Raw genomic sequence first — 23,154 nt, forward strand, 5'->3', positions numbered from 1 at the left:
CTTTCAGCACAAGTGATGCACTTTATGTCAAAATATTGAGATTCGAAAATAATTTGGAATTGTTACTGTGTGTTATTTCACCAGTGTAGTCATAGTTTCTTGACTTTCTTCTGAAGTTTACAAATCTAGAAGTGTGGCATGAAGTGAGGAAGTATGAAGTAGATGACAATAAAGCAAATCAACCTTGGAAAATAGTGAGAAACTGTGAAACTAAAATGCATATATGATTGCTATTGACATGAATCTAATAAAATCATTGGTTTTATTTATTGATTATACTTATTGACTAGAAGTACCAAGAATTTCTAAAATGTAAACCAAAACTATATTTTATTACATTGCTATATTTTATTTTACCATAGTTAATATAGTGTGATTTTGTTTTATATAAACACACATAATACATAATACTTATTAGGATGCATTATAGAGGTTGTATTAGTACTTTAAATTTTATATTTGGGCTTTAAAAGGTAATGTTTACTGCATATTTTTGTGAGCTAAACGTAAGGCAAAATTTGACTTGTGTAATCCTTCCATAAATTCAATAAGCATATAGAACAGTACAGTATGAATAGTGCCAGACAAGTTGTAATAAATTACTGGTCCAAATGTCCTGAGCTCCTAAGTTATGGACCTTGTAACATAGTACCGGACTCTAGCACCTCAACAACAGAACACCAAACTTGCCAGTACCTACCCTCTTCTTCTGTACATTTATATTGCCTTAATCCTATAGACTCTTGGATGGCAAAAATAATGTGCATATCAAACTTGTGCCAAATATAATTTGTAAAAATGATGATTGACTTTATAATCAAACCTCAAATCTTAAACATCTCTATATTGGAAAATAACATTCTTATACCAAGCACAATTTATTCTAATGTAAAGCCTTCAATGACAATGATTTGTTATTTTGGAACTATTTTTTTTATTTATTTTTTTTCTAATTTGGCTTACCTTACACCTATATTAACACATTTTTAAAAAAGTCCTTCTCTTCTCATTCTCATTACCCATTTATCTAATTTTATCAATCAGCAAAGAACATGTCCCTTACTTGACTTACAGTTCAGCTAGGTGCTACCTATCAATAAATGATCACATTAGCTTTTATCTTATTTCCTCATTGACTGCCTCGTCAGCAAGGTATTGACTTTTTAAAAAGATTCTGCTTACAGAACATGAATGTTCACTTGGCTGTACTCCCAGATGTCTTTAAAACCCTTAATAGTGAACTTCCTTGTTAGATGTCTTTATTCACTTTTTAATAAGCCTGCTTGCCACCTGTAATAGTGCTGCCCCTTATATAAAACCATATTTATCAGAGAGATAGCAAGCTATGAAAGAAATGAAAAAAAAATCCAATACTTGAGGTGAATATAAGAATTCAAATAAAGGTACCAATAAAATTCACATGTTAATACAATTATTAAATGCAAGCAGAAAGCAAGCAAAATATCTCAAAGGATAATGTATGCCATGACTAAATCTGCATCAATCTAGTCTATCGAAATCTCTCTTTTATCCATAAATATATCACTACAAACAACGAAGAAAGAAGAAAGCTCCACACATTCATTTATATGTGGCAGGTTACTAGTCTACAAAATAAAAGTATCAGGCCATATTGATTAGCAAAAGTTAATGCTCACTTGAACATCTATTAGAAGCATGATCATAAGACTTGTTGAACTCATTATAGGAAAAAATACCTAATTATGAAAGAAGTGAGAGAGAGAGAGAGAGAGAGAGAGAGAGAGAGAGAGAGAGAGAGAGACTGAATGATTGTCCAGTTTACTTTCATAAACCAAGTGTCCCAGTGCACATATGCATGAAGAGCTCAACCTCCAAGATACTAAATTTGAAATCCAAACATTTTTCAACATTTAAAACATTTTGAGAACCATTATGAATCACTACTACAAAATGCTATACCTGATCTGAGCTTATTCTATGGGTCAGAGACAAAGTAATGTCAAATAAAAAATATTTTATTAAATTTGGTTCAAGCTGCATATTTTTGGAATTTACAAAACAGATGCTAGGGCAGTGAGGCAGAAGTGGGTGGGTGGGTGGGGGAGCACCCTCATAGAAGCAGGGAGAGGGGAGAGAGAATAGGGGGTTTGCAGAGGGAAAACCCAAAGGTGGATAACATTTGAAATGTAAATAAACAGAATAACCAATAAAAATATAAAAAATAAAATGGATTATTGGTTATACTTCTTTTACAGTCAAAGATGTTTCAGTATGATTCTCCAAGATTCTAAAATCTGAAAAATAGTCCCAAATCTAAATTTTAAATACAGGATTTCAACCTGGCTTCAGACTCAGAGACCACACTAAGCACCTGTATAAACTATAGAGTGGAAGGTAGTTTGAGGTCACAAAAACATTGAACAAGCTTTTGAGAGTTAAGGGGCCTGGAAGTACATGGGCCCCCAAAACAGCATAATCCTGGCCCTCAGGGCATAGGTGTTTGTATCTAGAGTGGAGTATGCTGTACTTGCTTGGGCACTCCCAGTGTTTACCTAGGTCTCAGCATTTTAGACCTAGTTAGGAGGCTAAAACCCTACCCAGGAGTCAGTGATATATATTACACAATGATCAGCATTAAAATACTGAAGACTCTCTGTATTTTTAATTGTTGATCATGCTACCATCCAAAGTTAAAAACTGACTCAGTGGCATTTTGTGATATGACCTTGATTCTATTAACCCCATGCTTTGGTTCACACAAATCTAGGTGTTCCTAGTATGCATAGTTAAAGACTCAGAGAATGACTGTTTACTGGTGTTCAATGTGAAGGTAATGAGATCAGTCACAGAACAGCCTAAATGATTATATTGTCTCAGAACTAGTAAGCTGAGCTATAGCATTAAATAAAGAAGGTAATCCAAGCTGAACTGTGATCTGAGAGAGTAGCTGAAGTCTACCAAATCCATTCTCTGCAAAGTGTTTGCAGACCATTGTAGCAAGTTCAAAGTGCTGGCATCCTACAAAAAGGATCAACCAGGACTATGTGGCTAGTACATATCACCAGGCAGAAGGGTATAAATACATACTGAACCTGTATGAATATCTGTTTGTGAAATGGACACCCTGGCAGACCTCAGGGTATTTCCAAAGTTCATTGATATGATTAGTTTTTCTGGATAAGGAGACCTGAGCTACCCCAATAAAGTAGTTTAAAATGACTTTTTCATGTTGCCTATGTATATCTCAAATGGTCAGATATCTTGTTTATGTTTTAATTGAAGGAAAAATTTTTATTGGAGGAATATTTGTTATTTTAGTGTAATCATTATGTTGCTAATAACATAATAGAAGGTAAACTTGGAAAATAATCAAGAAAGTACCTGGTTAAAAGGACTAGGCCCATTGGAAGAGAGCAATATAACAGAAATGCTTTAAGGTAGTTAAACGAGACAATGAAAGAGGAATGGAGGAAACAGAGAGCGAGTTACTCTGAGTCTACAATTATATACAGTGACATTAAGTTACTGTCCCCCATATACAACCAGAAACATCACAATGAACCATACCACAGTATAGTTCAGATGTGTGAAGAGAGTCTTCTGTATATTATGTGTGAATCAGTATCCTCTGAAGAGCACATATGAGAAAATAAATATCGAGGATGTAGGAGGAACTAAGGTGGGAGGAGTAAGGAGAGGAAGAGGAAAAGAAAGAGGAGGAGCTAGGGAGAGCAGAGATATAGGAGCTGTGGAGAGTCATACAGGTATGGAGAGCAGGCATGGTAACAACTTTAGGTTAGCTTATTGGGAAACAACGCTCTTTGTATGGGAATATTGTTAGTGAGCATTACCAAACATATAAAGCCTTTGATTAATCTTTAAGCATTAGAGTCTCATTTTCTAACTGGACCCACATGGATGGCGGGATGGTCTTGGCAGAGCCATCTCCCAGGTTGGTGTCTCGTGGGTGGCAGTGCTGGTGTTTCTGGCTGGCCATTTATAGCTGCAGCGTGCACATGGCCTCTGGCCATACAATATGGCGGCTGAGCTAGCAGAGATGCAGCTGCTTAGATAATCGGCATGACCGGAGGCCATTTTTAAATAATTACCTCAATAGGAGGGTAGCTTTGCTGTGCCAAAACATGGCCATGGAGAATAGACGGAGCATTGGGTGGCATCCTGTCATGATCCCTTACAACAATGCTGCCATATAGATTACTTCTCACAATGTAGACAATGTAGACTCTTGGCATTCTTTTTACTTGTCTACTGGGGCTAAATGACAAGAATCAATTATTAAGGACACTATATTTTGTGTATGTCTTTATCTTCAAACTTTCTGGGTAGAAGCTGTCTACATAGGCTAATCAACTGCTAAAATCCATGGAGAGCTTGTTAATCCATAGACTAATCAGTTTCTTTTGAGCAACCTTTACCTTAAAACAGATAATCATTGCCCATTTCTGTGTCAGACCTAACATCCTGCTAAGCAGATTAAAACATTTGAAATGTGTCAAATTAACAAAACCCTATTCTCCACCAATGAAATGCCTAAGAATGGTGTCATATAGGATCTTAAGCATATAGTTGAGAGTCCTATGACTGCTGAAACTGACCTGATATATATATTCATAAAACAGAACTGATCTACAAATTTCTTTGTTGTTTTACTATGAAAACTTCATGCAACAGCTTCATTGTTGAAACAGTATATTTGGGAAGATCAAAATCTATGTTCCCTGACCATAATCACGGAAATCTTTTATTTATTTATTTATTTATTTATTTATTTATTTATTTATTTATTTATTTTTGAAGTGAGACCTGTGTTTCTGTGTTGAGAGTTCCAGGGCCCTAGAAAGTGTTATGCCTCCTGCTGGGAGTAGGTTGGGGAGAACATCAATGCTTTAGTCAGCTGTGAACCTTTATACTATGAGACCAACTTGCCAAGCAAATTATGCCTAACATGTAAAGCAGTGGGTCTACTGTTCTGGAGCCATCAAAAGTTCTATGATTGAATTTTAAGCCTAATCTACAGGTGGGAGCTAATTTCTGTTTCTGTAAACTAATTGTGGAGAGTCATAGACCTTGGAGTCATGGGAAAGGTGTATTGTCATAGCCAAAATAAACTCTTTCTTCCACAAAAAGCTTCTCACCATAGTATTTTATAATACTGCAAAAGCAATGTTTTGAATCAGGGAAAGGAACTGGTAAGGAGAAGTGTAGTGTTGACAGTCATGGAGTGATGTATGCAAGAGAGTAGTCAGAATATTATATATACAGATATGAAATAGTGAAAAAACAAATTAAATCAATAAAAAGGATGCAAACATATCATTAAGTTCCCTAAAGATACAAATGCTTATATTTTGTTTTCTAGGATTGTTCTTTAATGGAACTTCTCAAAATAATCATCAAAAAAATTTAACTCTAGAAATTTTTCAAAAGTTTTTTTATTTTACAATTCAAGATGTATGGGAATGACGTTCCATATTGCTTTAAGGTTCTCTATACAAAGGCTTTAGGAAGTTGCTCCTCTTCAGTGCTTTCAAAGAATTCACCAGAGTAATTTGAAAAAGAAGTGTATATGAAAACAAACAAGATGCAGTATGTCGTCTGATATGTATACAAATGTAGATAATTGCAATAATCCAATATAAAAATATACTACATGGAAATGAAAAGTTCCTGTCCTCTAAGTTAGCAAAATCTTCTATGAATTCATTCCATAAATAATAGAGTTGTTTTCAGGAAAAGCATAAATTCTATTTTAAAAACACATAGTATATATTGGACTGATTTATATACATAATATATATGTAATCTTTTACCTAAAACCTAACACACAAACACTTATAAACACTGTCAATACTGAGACATACTTTATAGTACAAACAAGTTACAAAAGGAGCCTCAAGTAATGTTAGTGCCAATGTTTTAACTTAAACATAATTATAAAACACAGAACCTATAGTAAAACACTGAATTTCAAATCCTATAGTGATATAACCAACACTGTATTTGGAAACGTATAATTCTTATGTACTTCAGCTATATTAACATTGCCTTTTTTCACTTCTGTGTCATTGTTTAATAATGTTTGCTTTAGAGAAAACTCCTTAGGAACTGCTCTAACCCAGGTTCTCCAGTAGAAAATCTACCACCAAGAGCCTCTGATGCTGACTATAAAAATATAGCACTACACTTTTTACAGATATTAATTAAGCATTATACTTGGTCCTGAGTTCCATAAAGCAGGGCAGCCAAAGGAACTAATTTTAAATGGAAGCAACACATTAACTAGCAGACAATCTTCATTTAAACAATAATATTTATCTATTGTACTAGAAAACACATTCAAATGAAAGAGTCAACCCTACACTGCTGTATTCACTTGCAGACTGTTATGTCTTGAGAACTTTGTTTTTGGTGCTATTCACAAAATTATTTTTTTTAAAGTTAAAGAAAATATCCTCTGCCTTTCAACACAAAATCCTGAAATAATTGAGCTCACACTTTTTAGACAGATTACAATGTTGTTATTAGTAAATTGATAAAAATAAAATCTATCTCCAGTGGATTAATAACCACATTTTCTGAAGTACTCACTAACAATCTTTTCTTAAAAACACAAATACAATGCTTTTCTGAATACTTTAGATGTTTGATTATATCTCAGAAAACAAGAAAAACATATTGATTGAACTATCTTCTTTCTTTTGAACAACTAAATTCCTCATGATGCAATGCCTCTTAATAGATGAAAATAATGTATTATCCTTGTTCTGAAACAACTGACTTAAATTAACTAAACAATCAAAACTGTAGCAAGCCCACCGTCAAAATTCTTGACCTAGAATTGTTTCTATCTAAAAGAACCAGAGGGACAAAAATGAAGAAGGGACTGAAGAAAAGGAGTTCCAATGACTGGCGTAATTTAGAATTCATCTCATGGGGTGGAGTGGAGGGCACCAGGGCTGACACTACTATTCTATGATGTGCTTACAGGCCTGGCATGGCTGTCCTCAGAGAGGCCCTACCAGCAGCTGACAGAGACAAAAGCAGATACCTACACCAAACCATTGGATTGAAGTTGAAGTTGGGGATCGCTACGGTTGAATTAGGCTGTTTGGCAAGAATCTGACATTGGCCAAAAACAAGGAAGGGGGCTTTAGGCAGGAATCTGACATTAGGCTAGAACAAAAAGATAATTTGAGGCAGGAATCTAAATCTGAGGCTAGAACAAAGAAGTAGGCTACAGATGTGAAAATAAAATTTGAATGCAGCATTGAAACAATAACAAAAAATTCATGGTCAGCAAAGACCACCAACAATTTGTTAAATTTAGTCATAATAAAATATTAAGTCCCTGCAGGGGCAGGGTGACCAAAAATAAAGGCATGCAAGGGCATGCCCAGACAAGTCCAAACAAGCCCAAGTGAGTAATGGGCTATGTGGTGTTTACTTCTCTCTCCCTCCCTTTCTGGGAGGTCCGAGGTTCTGCAAGTTCTGCCAGTTCTGCAAGTTGCTGATGTTTGAAATATCCAATCATATGTAACCGTGCCAAATTTTCCTGCTCTCCCCAACCCCTACCCATAAATATCCCAAGTTTCCTGGGTTCTGGGTCGGAACCTCTATCTCCTGCGTGAGATATGTTCCGGCCTGAGGGCCCTCGTCATTAAACCTCCTCTGCAATTGCATCAAGATGGTTTCTCGTGCGTCCTTGGGTTCGTGCAGGTCCGGACTTGGGTGAGGGTTCCCTTTTGGGGGTCTTTCACAGACATGAAAGTGACTTTGGGCTAGGACAGGGAAGTAGGCCCAGATATTTTGGTCATCCTTATAAGCCCCTAGAAATAGTGATCATGGCAGTGTTCATGGAACTTTGTTTATTGTCTTGCTTGTTTTTTGACTATTTGTGTTTATTGTTTTCCTTTTCCTTGACTATTTGCATCTATTGTATTGCTAGTTCCTCAACCTAGAACTGACTCTAATACTTGCATGTAATTGAAATGGTATAAAAGCGTGCGCGTGCGAGAGAGAGAGAGAGAGAGAGAGAGAGAGAGAGAGAGAGAGAGAGAGAGACAGAAGTGATAGGATAGGTGGTTTCTGGGGAGGGGAAATGAGGAAAGAAGATTGTTAGTATTCTGTCTAAACTCCACCTCCCCAATTACCTGGCAACAGCCAGGTATGCTCCTCCCCACAGTTACCTGGCAACCGCCAGGTAGGCCAAGGGGCTGCTTGCCCCCTCCTCTTACTCTTACTCTCTTATTCTCTTACTCTCTTACTCTCTCTCTTACCCTCTTGCCTCTCTGTCCCCTCCCCCACCTTCCTCTCTCTCCATGTGATCATGGCTGGCCTCTACTTCTCTTTTCTCTTATCTCTTCCACCTTCCTCTCCCCACCTTTGCCCTTTCCTCTGAATAAACCTCCTCCCCCCCTTGGAACCGCGTGGTCTGGAGTGGTCTATTCTGAACTGCGGTCGGATTTCTTACAAAGATGACATCTGAAACGTAAATAAATAAAATATCCAATTTAGAAAAAAAAAAAAAAAGAAAAAGAATTAGGGGAAGGATTGAAGAAGATGAAAGGGAGAGTGACCCCATAGCAAAACTAGCAGGCTTAACTAACCCAGACTGGAGGAAGCTCCCAGAGACTGAGCCACCAACCAGAAGCATACAAGGGCTGGTCTGAGGCCCCTGGCACATATGTAGCAGAAGATGTGGTTAATCCTAGTGCCTTGATGCCCCAGGGAAGAGCGAGGTCTGGGTGGGGGCAGAGCACCTTCTGGAAGGCAAGGGGGAGGAGGAATGGAATGAGGAACTGTGGGAGGGAGGACTGAGTGGGGGAATATAAATGAATAAAATAATTTAAAATTTAAAAAACAGTAAATGCATGTGTAAAACAAACTAACAAGTTTTCTTACCTCATAACACTTGCCTTTGTGGTCTACAAAGTTCAATATAGTTGTTTGAATAAGATATGGCCTCCATAGGCTCATGTATTTTTGAATACTGAGAAAATCCAGGACCATATAAGATATATGGTTCACATAATGAAAATCAGAATTGTGAAGCACAGTAAAATACACAAACTTTAGTGCACATTCTCACTTTATATTGCTACTGCTTTTTAACATCCAGCAAAACCCTGTACCTCCATCCAAGGATACAGGTGAATGCTGGGGTGTGTCTGCCTTACCACTTAGACAGGGGAGAAAAATATGTGAACAAAAGAATTATCAGGGTAAGGAGGTCCAGGTCACAGGGAGATATGCTATCTTTTTTTTACTTGCCCTTGAAGAGTATTTTTAACTCATGCTAACCATGTGGGTAATTTTGGCAGCAAGTCTTTTACAATAAAAAGATATTTATAAAAATGGGGAAATCATTTTGAAGGGTAATATTTTGTTTGAATGACAATAAGAATAAATAATAATTTACTCTTATTTGTGTTGGAGCTGAGATTCCCTCTTCTCAGTTTCATTCTAGGACCTAGAGCCTGCGAATAGTTCAGTTTGTATCTGACTATGGCGTAAACACAGTCCTCCTTCTGGGTTTCATCAAACTTAATTAAAATGAACATCTATGCAAAATGTTTACAGCAGAGGCTTATGGTGTATTGTGCTTAATTTGCTATAAGCTTTTAATGATTATAATATATACAAATAACCTTCAGTAAGAAAATGAATTGACTTCCCTTTACATATTAATATATTGAAATAGTAGGCCACAATAAATCTCAAAATAAATATGTAATTTTTTTTATTTTATGTTTCTATGTATGTATTTATGTTTGAGTGACTGAGCACACTAGCCATAGCACATGTGTGGAAGGCAGAAAACCATTTTCTCAGGAAAGTCATTTACCCCGTGCATCCTTGTAACATCCAGGGATAGAACTTTGGTCACCAGGCCTATATGGAAGCACCTCTATACATTGCAACATCTCTCCAGTCCTTAGCTCACAACTTGCTATTCATATACATATTGAAATAGTTCTTTGCTGCCTATGAACTTAGACTAACTTTAGACCAACTGATTTCTTACTTTCTTAAAGTATAGACAACTTCATTCAAATTTCCTGATCACAGATTTAAGAAAAAAAAAATCGCAACACATGCCGATCCATTCTATATTTTGGGTTGAATATGCTCAATTTCATGATGAAATAAATGCACTGGAGAGAATAAAAAGCTCCTGTAGGAAGCTCAAGCCATGTTGGTATGTTTATAGCCAGCACATCTACTTCTGAAAACTATTCAAACCATATGTACAGTTTAATTATATAATATGTCAAAACAATATTGTGTAAAGGTATTATATTTAAACTATAGAAATTACTCTTTAGTAATTTCTATAGTTTAAATAGTTTAGTATTTAAACTATAGTTTAGTCAGTAAGTCATAAAAAACTTAATACCTTATCCTATTTGCTTGATTAAAAACCTTGCTGAAGCCATCGCAGCTAACCAGACAGTGAAATTAATTTGTTGATCAAATCCCTAATAATGGGAGTATTTATGAAGAGTATAGGTGGAAGCTTTATTGTTAACTGTGCATACCAAGTGGTAACTGATATATGACACTCTGATAGTCTATAATGGTTGCGTGTTCTGAAGACATTTTTATGGAATTTTATTAACAAAATAACTTAAGATCTCTCATTTTACTTTTCAATATAAGTAGAATTTCAGAACCTGAAGATTTTAATTATCTTCTCACTGAGAAAACTTTGGAAATGCACTTACACAATCTGAATAGCTTAAAAGTCCCATATTCCATCTTTTCAACTCCATTACAAGTTTAAATGCCTTCTCTTTTCTGAATGCCATGTTGATGCATTTTCCAACAAAATAGATGAAATCTGTACTTAATATATATTGATAAAATGAGTTGGACCTAAAAGCTGCTCTGCATTGCATCTTGATCTTGACACTTTCAAAACAGCCTAACTTTTGATAACTAACAACTATATCATTCATCATCAATTTTTAAGGCACATAATCGCAAGTATTAACATTGCATAACAAATTATTGTTTCACCATCATTGTCATGTATTAAAATGGAAAAAGTATTTTATTCACTTTCCTATTCTTTCATCATGTTTTGACATACTCCATGATTTATGTAAACAGCTCATCCTTTGCATTTTTTCCATCTTATCCTGTTTCCTGTAAGCAGTTCATCAACTGTATTTCCTTTCGTTTTATTCTGTGCTTTTATTAGACAGCTCACACACTTCATTTCCTTCCATCTCAGCCTATGTTTTCTGTACACAGCTCATTTGAATGTGTTGTGATTCTCAGAACAAAGGAACAAAACTTAATGCATGTAAACCTATTTCTGAGCTGTGTTCAGTCTATTCCTCTGTGTTCAGTCTAGACTATGGCACCAGTGCACAGAACTGAGTTCTATGTGGGTGTGAAGCACTCACCACAGTTGGCCTCATCAGAGGCATCAGCACAGTCTGGGTCCTCATCACAAACCCACAGCTTGGAGATGCAATGCTTTGTAGTCTTACATTGGAAATAGTCAGGAGAACAGCTGTTTTCAGCTTAAGAAGAAAATATCTATTAATGTGTAACATTCAGCACGAAAGCATATTTTACTTATTAATAGCAATTAGACAAGTATGAGAGATAACTCAATAAAAAACACCCATCTTTATTAATGGAGTACTAAGCAGAGAAAACTTGAATTTTATATTCCTCTAATATGTACTCAATCCCATCTCCAATTGGGAATATAAAGGAAACATATATTTGTGTTGTTATATGAATAAAATCAGAGTTTTTGAATGATTTATAAGGTATATATTCAGAAAGTACTCTTTTTGATGCAGAATTCAGTCTCTCAAAATCACTTTTTCTAATATATTTTAGATTTCATCCTTATTTAGTTTATCAGCCAAGAAGACTAAACTCAGAAGACATTAAATGAAGGAGGAACTAAAGGGGACATAAAATTTAATAAAAGTCTTCAGGAATTGTGTGGAGTTTTGGAGGGAGTGGTAAAGTCTTGACTCTGACTGTAATATGCACCACTCTCCTGGCAGCGTTTCTGGTGCCACTGCGGTAGGGGCCAGCTGTCCTAACTCTATTCAGAGCACAACGTCTTAATCAAGTTGTTGGATGACTGCACATTATTTACTGATAAAAGTTCTAGAGGACAAAATAAAACTTCAGCAGGACAGAAGTCTTCACTGCAGCTTTGTTGAAAACCTGAAATTTGACAGGTGCTCTATTCTTTAGGTCCTGTGTGTGTGTGTTTGTGTGTGTGTGTGTGTGTACAGAAATACATGAGTATTTATACACTCCTGCATTCGTAATAGAGTGTTTTGCCTTCTTTTAAATATATTTAACTTTTGGATGGAAATGGGAACATAATGTGACAAGAATAAAAGTCATTTACTATTACTGTATTAAGTAGAGCTTAAGGATTATTATGTGAAGCATTACTTATAACTAATTTTATTTTTATATTACATAATTTCAGCAGGTGTTTTATGGGAGAAAAATATTCTAATTATAAAGGAGCTGATTTTTCATGGTTCATTAATGAATAGGCATAAAGTACCTATACTTCATATGGAAGAGAAGTTAATTTATGGGAAAAATCACCTCAATCAACTGCTATGTTTGTTGCTTTGCTGCTTTCTTTTATGGTGACATGGGTGAGCATATCTTGTTCATGCCTGCCACAGTCTCCAGGTAGCGTTCAAAATAAAAGATAGCTATATCTTTATTTTTCTCCCTGTTATATGTGGAACTTGTTAAATAATGCATTATAATTGACATCATTTTGTCATTTCTTGTCCACAGTTTTTCTCTTGTTTCTTATTTTTCTGCATGACTGCATGAAGACTAATTTTTGTTCCAGTATCAGTTAAGAGTCAAAAGCCTAAACAGACAAGGCATCTAAGTGACTTACGACAGTCCCTTTCATCTTCCTCATCACCACAATCATCTTGTCCATTACATCTGAGGTTCACTGGGATACATTTCTTGTTCTTGGTACACTTGAACTGACCTGCCAGGCAGACATGTGTGTCTAAGACAAAGAGAACAAAATAATATGACCTGAGACCCAAGTCTGTATTTAAATCAGTGCAGTAATAAGAAATCAACACACACACACACACACACACACACACACACACACACACACACACACGTGGTCATATAGCCAAGTTAGGACTTTAGTCACCTACCACAGTTAAGTTCATCTGAGTTGTCTCCGCAGTCATTTTCCCCATCACAGATGAAAGCAGGGAGAGCGCAGAGTCCCGTTCCACACTGAAATCGGCCTGGCTGACACTTAAATTCAGCTAGGAGAGAAAGCATACAGGTTTTATAGATGGCAATCTATATTCCTGACTGCTTAACCAAAACTTTTCTGATACTTTTCTGGTATTTTGCATTGCATATAGCTTGAACATAAAGGGAAACCCTCAAATCCGGAGACCTATTAGAGCCCGATGAACATCTAAGTACGTGCAACCTTGATGGCCTCCCAACTTGGCTTTATTTTATAAACTCTCTTAACAGAGGAGGAACTAGCAAAATAGTAACAGAACTAAAATTAAAAAAAAAATAACTTATGGGCTGGCAAATTGAATCACAATTGGTAAAATGTTGAATAAGTTTGAGGACCTGAGTTCAAATGCCAGAGCCCAGATTAACAGCTGAGCACGGTGGCTCACACTTACAGTTCCGGTATTAGGATAGCAAAGACAGGATATTTGCTGAAGAATGCTTGGCAGTCAGCCTAACCTACTTACCAGGTCCAGGTTAAGACCCTGTCTTATCTGAGGAGGAAACTAAACACTGGCCTCTGACCTCCTTGTTCATACAACTTCACACATGCATTCACGCAAACATATGCACACCACACACACACACACACACACACACAGCTGAAAAGCATTCAATAGTGACTTTATCTCAGTGCAAGGCTGTTGTGAAATGTACAGAAGAGCTTCTACTCTAGTTCCATTCTTTTTGAAGAATTATTTCTCTTTTCTGCCTACGATGTACTTGTGGCATCAGCAGTTATTCTATAGTGCTAACTGAATACCTCCTGTTCTCATCATATGTAGAACATGCTTTATTTCAATACTAATTATATACAGTGTTTTAATACAGTAAGTATTTTACATATCATTTACATTTTATAATACACAATTTATACATGGTGGTATAAGGAGTAGTAACAAATACAGAGGATGTAATGAGCTCTAGTCTATGTTGGGTGCTAAGGGAGGCCTATAATGAGGGCTTTTATTGATAAAAATTATAGCCTTTCAGATGACCATCACTATGGCCATTTAGGCATAGGGAAACTAAGCATTGTTGTTACGAATAATTCATCCCCAATGGTATAATTTTCTAGAGGCATACATAAGTTTCACATCCAGATTTGACTCAGAAAATGTCATATGATTCATACTACTTACAATAAAGCACTATTTTTGGACCCATGATTCCCATGGATTATTTATTACTGACTGCTAGTTTAATACTAGGCTCATATTTTTGGTGGTGAGCCTAGCTCTTAAAACAGCTGAGCCATCTCTCCAGCCCTAGGCTTTTATTAGCTCCAATTGAGGGATAAAACATAACTGAGATTTGAAATTGATTCAGGAAACGTACTTTGATCTTAATTGTGAAAAATGTAAATTCTACAAAAAGCAAATCTTTCTATGTATTTTACTCCCTTAATACAAAATTTTTAAAATTATCAGAAAAGTTTGTTAACTGCATGATATATACATGTTCATTCTACTTTTGTTTCCTGTTATTTCACATACAATTTTTTCTTTAATATTTTTTCTGTTGTAGAAGCAAATCTCTCAAGAAAATAAAGTTTAAACAAATGTTTGATAGACAACTTGGGGCCTACACTCAGAAGTGGGGAGTCGTGGGTCCTGGGTTCAGTCACCAGCAGTCATATGGCAGCTCACAACCTCTGTCACTCCAGGGGATCTGATGCCCACTTTGGGCCACCACAGGCAGTGTATGTATGTGGTATACAGACACACATATAGACAAAATATCTATACACAAAATAAAAATGAATAAATTTTTAAAAAGTTGAAAAACAGATATGGAAGCTAGCGTGATGTTAATAGGTATCTTTGGAATGTGATGTGAACTTGTAATGACAAAGAATTCCTTATCACTGTGCTCACACAAATAGCATTATGAAAGTTTTCAAGTGTGTGACGCTTGGGTCAAGCCTCCTTGCCTTCTTAGATGAGGTTACAAGTAGTCAGTATAAATACATACAAATTATGATGATGTAGCTACTTTCAAACACAAACCAGGCCTGGAGTGATAGGTCGGCAGTTAAGAGTATTGGTTGTTCTTCTAGAGGTCCTAGGTTCAGTTCCCAGCAGCTAAATGATGGCTAACAATTGTTTGTAGCTACAGTTCTAATGGAACTGATGCCCTCTTTTGGCCTCCATAGGCACTGCACACATGTTGTAGATAGATATACATGGAGAAGAAACAGTCATAATGTATGAAATTTAAACAATAAAATATTTATAAAAAAATCTAATCCCTTCACAGATTTGTATATGCCACTTTTACTCTACAATGTGTCTGAAAGTGCTATGCCAATAGTGATTTAAGAGTCTAACCTACCTACTACAAGTCCACATTTATGTGTTAATGATCACAAGAATGTAATTCTAAAACCATGGTAAACTACATGTCAAACATGGAATTAAATGTCTCCATGAGATTGAATGAGAAACTATTCTCAAAAGCCTATGTAATAACAGCAAAATTAGACAAAGTTCAGCACATCAAACAACATGTATTTTCAAAAAAAAAAAAGGAAGCAATCACAGTTGAAAATACAACCTATGAAAATGGAGAAATGTGCCGGGCAGTGGTGGCACATGCCTTTAACCCCAGCACTTGGGAGGCAGAGGCAGGTGGATTTCTGAGTTCGAGGCCAGCCTGGTCTACAGAGTGAGTTCCAGGACAGCCAAGGCTATACAGAGAAACCCTGTCTCGAAAAACAAAAAAACAAAAAAAACCAAAACAACAACAACAAAAAAAAACAAAAGAAAAAAAGAAAATGGAGAAATGTTTTGAAAGTATATATTTTAGTTGTGGACTGATATTCTAAATGTATGACAAAATCATTGGAAATGTTTTTATTATTAATTGTTTTATTTATTTAAATTTCAAATGTTGTTCCCCTCTCTGGTTTCCCCTCTGCAAACCACTCTCTTCATTGACTCTAAGAGGGTGATCCACAATCCACCAACTACTCCTGCCTCACCCCTCTAGCATGTACCTTTACTGGGGAGACAAGCCTCCACAGACCAAGTGTCTCCCTTACCATTGAAGCCAAATAAGGCAGTCCCCTGTTACATATGTAGCAGGAACCATGGACTGACTCATGTGTACTCTTTAGTTGGTGGTTTAGTTCCTGGGAGCTCTGAGAGGTCCGGTTAGTTGATATTCTTGTTCTTCCCCTCAGCTCATTCAGCCCTTCCCCTAACTATTCCATTGAGTGTCCTGGGCTCAATTCTTTGGTTGGCAGTGAGTATCTGCATCTGTATTAGTCAGGTGCTGGCAGAGATTCCCAGAGGAATGCTATACTAGGCTCCTGTCTGCAAGCACTTCTTGAGATTAGCAATAGTGTTGGGGTTTGGTGTCTGCAGATGGGATGGATTGAAAGGTGGAGCAGTCTCTGTATGGCCTTTTTTTTTCCCCTACGGTTTGTCTTCCATATTTTTTTTTTTTTTTTGTCCGTGTGTTTCTGTTAGACAGGAACAATTCTGGGTAGAAGATCTTGAGATGTATAAATGGCCCATAACTCAACTGGGGGCCATGTCTACCTACTAGAAGAGCTCTCTTCAGGTTCTATCTTCTAGTTGTTGGATATTTTGGCTAATGATATCCCCACTGGGTTCTGTCATCCCTGGTATCTGGGACTTTCTAGTGGTCCCCCACCCCCTGCTTTATATTTATATCCATTTTCCTGCCCCCCGACTTCTCTTCTATCTCTTCCCATACCTGATCCTGCCCCCTCCTGGTTCCCTCCTGCCACTTTTAAGTAGTATTGAAAAGTAGTATTGAAGCATGTACACTTTAGCCTTCCTTCTTGTTAAGCTTCAGTGAATACATATCATGTCCTTTTGGGTCAGGATTACCTCACAGAGGATGATATTTTCTCGTTCTATCCATTTGCCTGCAAAATTCATCATTTTTAAAAGCTGACTATATTCCATTATGTAAATGTACCACATTTTCTTCATTCTTCAGTTAAAGGATATCTGCTTTTTTTTTTTCCCAGCTTCTCAGCTATTAAAACTAAGGCTGCTATGAACATAGGAGTGTCCTTGCTATATGTGGAGCTTCTTTTGGATACATGCCCAAGAGTAGTATAGCTGGGTCTTCAGGTAGAACTACTTCCAATTTTCTGAGGAACCTCCATATTGATTTCCAAAGGGGTGTACCAGCTTGCAGTCCCACCAGGAGTGGAGGATTGTTCCCCTTTCTCCACATCCTCACCAACAACTGCTGTTTCCTTGAGTTTTTGATCTTAGCCACTCTGATTGGTGTAAGGTGGAATCTCAGGCTCATTTTAATTGGCATTTCCCTGATGACTAAAGATGTTGAACATTTCTTCACATGAATTTTGTCCATTTAATATTCTTCAGTTGAGAATTTCTTGTTTAAGTTGTGTAACTTGTTTAAACTGGGTTACTTGGTTTTTTGGAGTTCTTACCATGTTACAATGTTAATCTTACCTTAAAGAACTGTTTGAGCATAGAAGATCTTTCCATCTTCTGAGATCTTCCTTGATTTTTTTCTTCAGAGACTTGAAGATCTTGTAATACAGAACTTTTCCTTGCTTGGTTAGACTTGCATCAAGACATTTTATATTATTTGTGACTATTGTGAAGGGTAATGTTTGTGGGTATAAAATGTTTTTTTTTTATTTTGTAGAAAATAATTTTCTTATAACAAAGGAGTAATCATCACCCATATGATTCCTTCTTTTGGTATTTTTTCTAATTCCAAAACTTTTAAAAAGAAGAATTTGATCATGATTTTGCACCTATTGTCCACAAGTCTTTCTACCCATACATTGTCTAACACATTGAAAATAAATCAGAGGAACTTTTTTTTTTTTTTCAAATCAAACACACAAAACATTACAAAGTCAATAGCTTCCATTTTATTTCTCATCAAAGTGATGGCTTACTGATTTTCACATGCAAAAAAAAAATATGTGTAACAACTTTCTGAGTATTAAGTTGATAGTGGCAAACAAGGTGAAACAGAGTTCAGTTAAATAAAAATCTGAAAATGCAAAACAGCTTTATAGTTGATGCTAGAAAAATCTACAGAAATAAAAACTGCTTTTCACTTAGACAATACTCTCTCTCTTCAGTGCTAGCCTTAGGATCTTGAAACTCTATAGACAAGACCAATCAAGGTCAACTCATGGCTCAATTGTCAAATCGAAGTCAGGGCAACCATGCACTGAGACAAAGAAAGAATTATTAGGATTGACTGTAAGCATCTTCAACTTGACAGCAAAGGATTGAAGTGACCTATGTAGTGAACTATAATAGGATTTCCAGGAAGACTTCTGATTGTTCATCACCACTTAAGTGAGCAATGATTGCTAACCTAGAAGCTGTAACCACAGCAATCACACTCAGGATTCATTTTACTGTAACTGCTAAGGGCAGATTAAATCTCACAGTAAATAAAACTTAGTATTGAAAAGTCTTACTTCTCAAGAATATTCAAGGTTCTAATAGCAACAGAGAAGATACAAGTTTCTACCTATTATATAAAAAAAGATTTTTATATCTTTCCCATTTGTATTTCAAATTTGGTGAATATCACAGCAATTTCCATATTACTAACCACTGTTAACCATTGCAACCATTTCTCTTTATATTTTTAAAATAATTTTAAATTAAAACTGTTCTATTTAAAAGATGGGAGTTTATGAAAAAATGCCTTGGTCTAAGCCAAAATGATTTCAACAAATCTAGAAACTTAAGGACTCTAAAATCTAAAACCAATGTTCAGAATACTCACGACAGTCGTCAGGCTCATCAGATCCATCACCACAGTCATCCACCGTGTCACATTTCCACCAGAAAGGGATGCATTTATCAGTTTTGCATCGAAACTTTAAAAAAAATGTGGAAGAATGTTGATAACCATAAGACATGTATAATGAGTTTTCATGCACAACCTGGTCAGCCACATCTATTGGCTTACTATAATTGGCATCATCTTAGAGCTTGTACAATGAGGAAAGAATGAATGAACCTCAACACAAGTTGTCAGGAAATTTCACTGCTCATAACACCCTGGGGATTGAATTCTGGGTGACTGTCAACATTGGTGACTTAACAATACCCAGAAATAGGCTCATGCATTTCCATATTAATTCAAAAGCTGCTTTACTCACAATGGGTCAGGTAAGTAGCTACTACAAAGAATAGCCACAAAAGCCTCAAATATTTATCTAGTCCTTTGTAGACAATGGCTGTCAAACACTGAACAAGGTAAAAAAAAAAATGACCACGGCTATCAGGAAGAAATATCAATGTGAAATAATTAAATAAATTTCAGTTAACTGAACAGAATTATACTTTTATAAGAATCTTCATGACTTCAGTAAAAATTAGGCCATTCTTATTCTTTAGATACTGTGTAGGGGTAAACTTGAAATATTTCTTCCAGCTGAATAATCACAATACTGCAATTTCATGAGTGCTCTCAAATAAAAACAAAAAACAAACAAACAAAAAACACAACTACCAAAGATCAGAATTTGTAGCTGCCCACATAAATATTATTTCTGCAAGACAGTAGTCTGTACAGTTATTTTTTCAAATATTAGAATTATTTTAAAACATATGCAATAGAAGGTAGTAGGTTTGAATGTGTCCAGAGTACATGTGTATGAAAATTTCTTAATAGAACCTATTATATGAGCAACTAATACATGATAACTGTTTTAAATGTATATGATTTTCAAAGGTAAGGACAAGGAATTTACAGTAATATTTTAACAGGTGGACAGACTAGGCTGCAATACTTTCATTGCTGATTTTATTCCATTGGTCTATTTATTCACTTATTGTTTTGTTTTTATTTAAAGCAGGAACTACTCATTAGACTGGACAAACCTTAAACTCATGGTAATACTTTCAAGTGCTAGGATCAAAGATACAAAAACAACAACAAAAAGAAAAAAAAGAAGAAGAAGCAGAGACACAGAAGATATTTATGTAATAAAATTTAGTAAGAAAACTTAACATTCTAGTGACTGAAAGCTCCAAAGTCAAATATCATTTGTTTATGAATCTTTCCATTTAAAATGCCTAAAGTAGCCATGAGAAAGGTAGATTGGGGAAAAAGTAGTTCAACCATGACTTTTGAATTACTTATGAAAGAGAAGTTTGATTAAGGAAAATAGTAGTTGGCATTCTTTCATGGCAATATTGACTTACATGCAATTGGGCCTATGAGCCATTCATTAAGAGAAGCTCTCAGAAGTCACAGCCTATTCTTTATATGATAAAGGAGACCTGACCCTCAGTCGGACCAGTAATTCAGAGCATAAAACTGTTTACTGATTTTTTTTTCACATAAAATATCATTTACCACAGGATTCCATAAAGCTTGATGAATAGCAGAGTGTGGCCTTAGATTTCTGTTTCTCTGGCCTCCACATCAAATATGTGAGATAGGCATCTCTACATCAGATGTTAAGGTGACATTGGGAACTGATCTACACATGAGGTAAACATTTTACCCACTTCGAACTCCATGCCCCAAACTGAGTTTAATGCCAGCTTCATTTCTGTACAATTATGCACAGTGAACCAAGGCCAAAGTCAATTTGATACTTACTGATCTTGGACAATGCAACAATTTACTTCTTACTAAGGTTTAATTTAAAAAGAAAGCAAATTTTCTGAACAGAGAACTCATGTATCTGTATACTTGACATTAAATCACTAAAAGTCAGCAATAAACAAATATAGCCAATCTCTTTTGGTCATCAAATGATAATCCTTACTTACCTTTTTGAGACAGGTTCTCATTGTATAGCTCTGGCTATATTGGAGCTCACTATGTATACCTGGCTGGCATTTAAGTCAGATTGATGAACCTGTCTCTGCGTCTAACTACTTGGATTAAAGGTACATGCCACTACACCCAGCTTCTTTATTTTATTTTTAAAAAGCAAGCTTATATTCATTCAGACTTAGAAACCTTGGGTAAATACATTTTTAAAAGTTGTTTTATTTCTGAAATGTCATACATTCATTCTCATGCAAAGAATACGGCATGAAAAAACTGTAACATGAAAATTTTGCTTTGGTTCAATTATCATCAATAGAAATGGTTATGAAATCTGTTTGTTAATTTAAAATGCAATTGCTTTAGTAAGAAAGCCTTTGTTGTTAGCAAGTGCTGAATGAGTCCGGATAGCATGGAGCTGACTCTGGATAGAAATATAAATACAAGAGTGAATTTTATTCTTGTAGTAATTTGGGAAGGAATAGAGATCACTAGTCTTAGGGGAAATATTTCTATTCAACTGATTTTCTATAATTTTCTTAGCCTGTGGTCATGTCTGTTGTGTTTTTCATAAGTTACCAGAGGGGAAAATACCTTTATAGATAGTCGACACTTTGGGGAGATGATGCTAAGTATGAAGGCAATTGCCCTGAACATTAAATATTTCCAGTCATTACAGTATATCAAAGCATATATGTGAGAGGATTCCATGTCCTTTGAGTATCTTCAAAGTATTCCCAATTATGAAGGGGAAGTTTCTAATACATACTTAAAATCACTAAATATATCTGATTTAAATAATCAGCTGTGGGAATTAAACATAATATGAAATTCTGCTTTTATTTCAATCTAATAAGAACATAAAGGAGATACATGTCAAAGAAACCATGATAAAGTATACTAACATTACTTTTGAATGATAACCATTTTATTTTTTGGAGATTTCTTCAATTACACATGTAGACTTCATTTTTTCATATTTAAATTCAGTAACATTTAAAATAAACATATAAAATACGACAATAATAAAACTAAAAATATAAAAGAGGATTGTCCTATCACTTGCCTCTCAGGCAGTAACAGAACCTGGACTTGAGGAGCAGTCCAGTGAACCTGGAGCAAGAGGAGGTGTCTCCTCATGACATTCAAATGTGAGAGAAGGAGTGGATGCTGCTAATGTTCTCCGTACATCATGGTTGACTATATAGTGGCCTATGAATGAGATATTGTGCATGATGATGAATTAGCTATTTGAGTGGGGCTAATAAATAGTAATGTGGAAACACTATAGGGAGAAGGATGTCTAAGAGAAATAGAGAAAAGTGTTCTCTGTTAGTTTTGTTATGGAAAGTTAGCAAGAAATAAAATCTAAGGATGACACTATGCCCATAAAACAGGAAGGCATAGAAGTATTGAATAGTGAATGATCATTTAGAATGTCTAACTCAAGGAATTCAGTGTATCCATGACCCCAAAACAAGTAGAGAGGAAAACTTTTTAAAACTACCTATCCCACGTAATTTTTATGTTTGAAGCCTACTTATTTATTCCAGCCTAAGATTTAGATTCCTGCCTGAAATTAATTCTTTGTTCTAGCCTAATATCAGATTCCTGCCAAGCAGCCCCCAAAACTCTTCACATCTCCCTCTTTTTTATTTCATAAACAAGATTGAGCCTGTCTTAGGTCGTTCTGACAAGAATGCCTTTCTTACCAATTGTAGAGTAGGCTCAGATATTTTGGTCATCTTTATTTACTTATTTTATTGGATAGTTTATTTATTTACAATACAGATGTCATCTCATTTCCCAATTTTCTCTCCCTAGAACCCCCATCCCATCCCCCATCTTCCTTTATGCTTTTATACCATTTTCATCATATGCATGTTTTAAGGTCAGTTCTAGGTTGAAGGATTAGCAATACAATAGATACAAATAGTCAAGAAACAAGCAATACAACAAACACAAATAGTCAATAATATAGCAAGGCATTAAACCCAATTATGTGAGCACTCCCGTGATCACTATTTCTAAGGGCTTATCAGGATGACCAAAGTGTCTGAGCCTAATTCCCTGTTCTAACCCAACGTC

At 35.7% G+C, this 23,154-nt stretch overlaps 1 protein-coding gene across 1 annotated transcript in view; it reads right to left on the reverse strand.

The window, feature by feature from the left end:
- Positions 1-23,154, reverse strand: part of Lrp1b (LDL receptor related protein 1B) — a 349,921-nt gene that overhangs the window by 174,741 nt on the left and 152,026 nt on the right. The window contains exons 23-26 of the mRNA XM_076928219.1: positions 19,063-19,156; positions 13,191-13,307; positions 12,911-13,030; positions 11,415-11,534 (exon numbers count right to left, since the gene is read on the reverse strand). Of these exons, the coding sequence (XP_076784334.1) occupies positions 11,415-11,534; positions 12,911-13,030; positions 13,191-13,307; positions 19,063-19,156 (451 nt within the window). The remainder of the gene's footprint in view (positions 1-11,414; positions 11,535-12,910; positions 13,031-13,190; positions 13,308-19,062; positions 19,157-23,154) is intronic.

The sequence above is a fragment of the Arvicanthis niloticus genome, chromosome 2 (genome assembly GCF_011762505.2).
Source record: "Arvicanthis niloticus isolate mArvNil1 chromosome 2, mArvNil1.pat.X, whole genome shotgun sequence".
NCBI classification, from domain to species: domain Eukaryota; kingdom Metazoa; phylum Chordata; class Mammalia; order Rodentia; family Muridae; genus Arvicanthis; species Arvicanthis niloticus.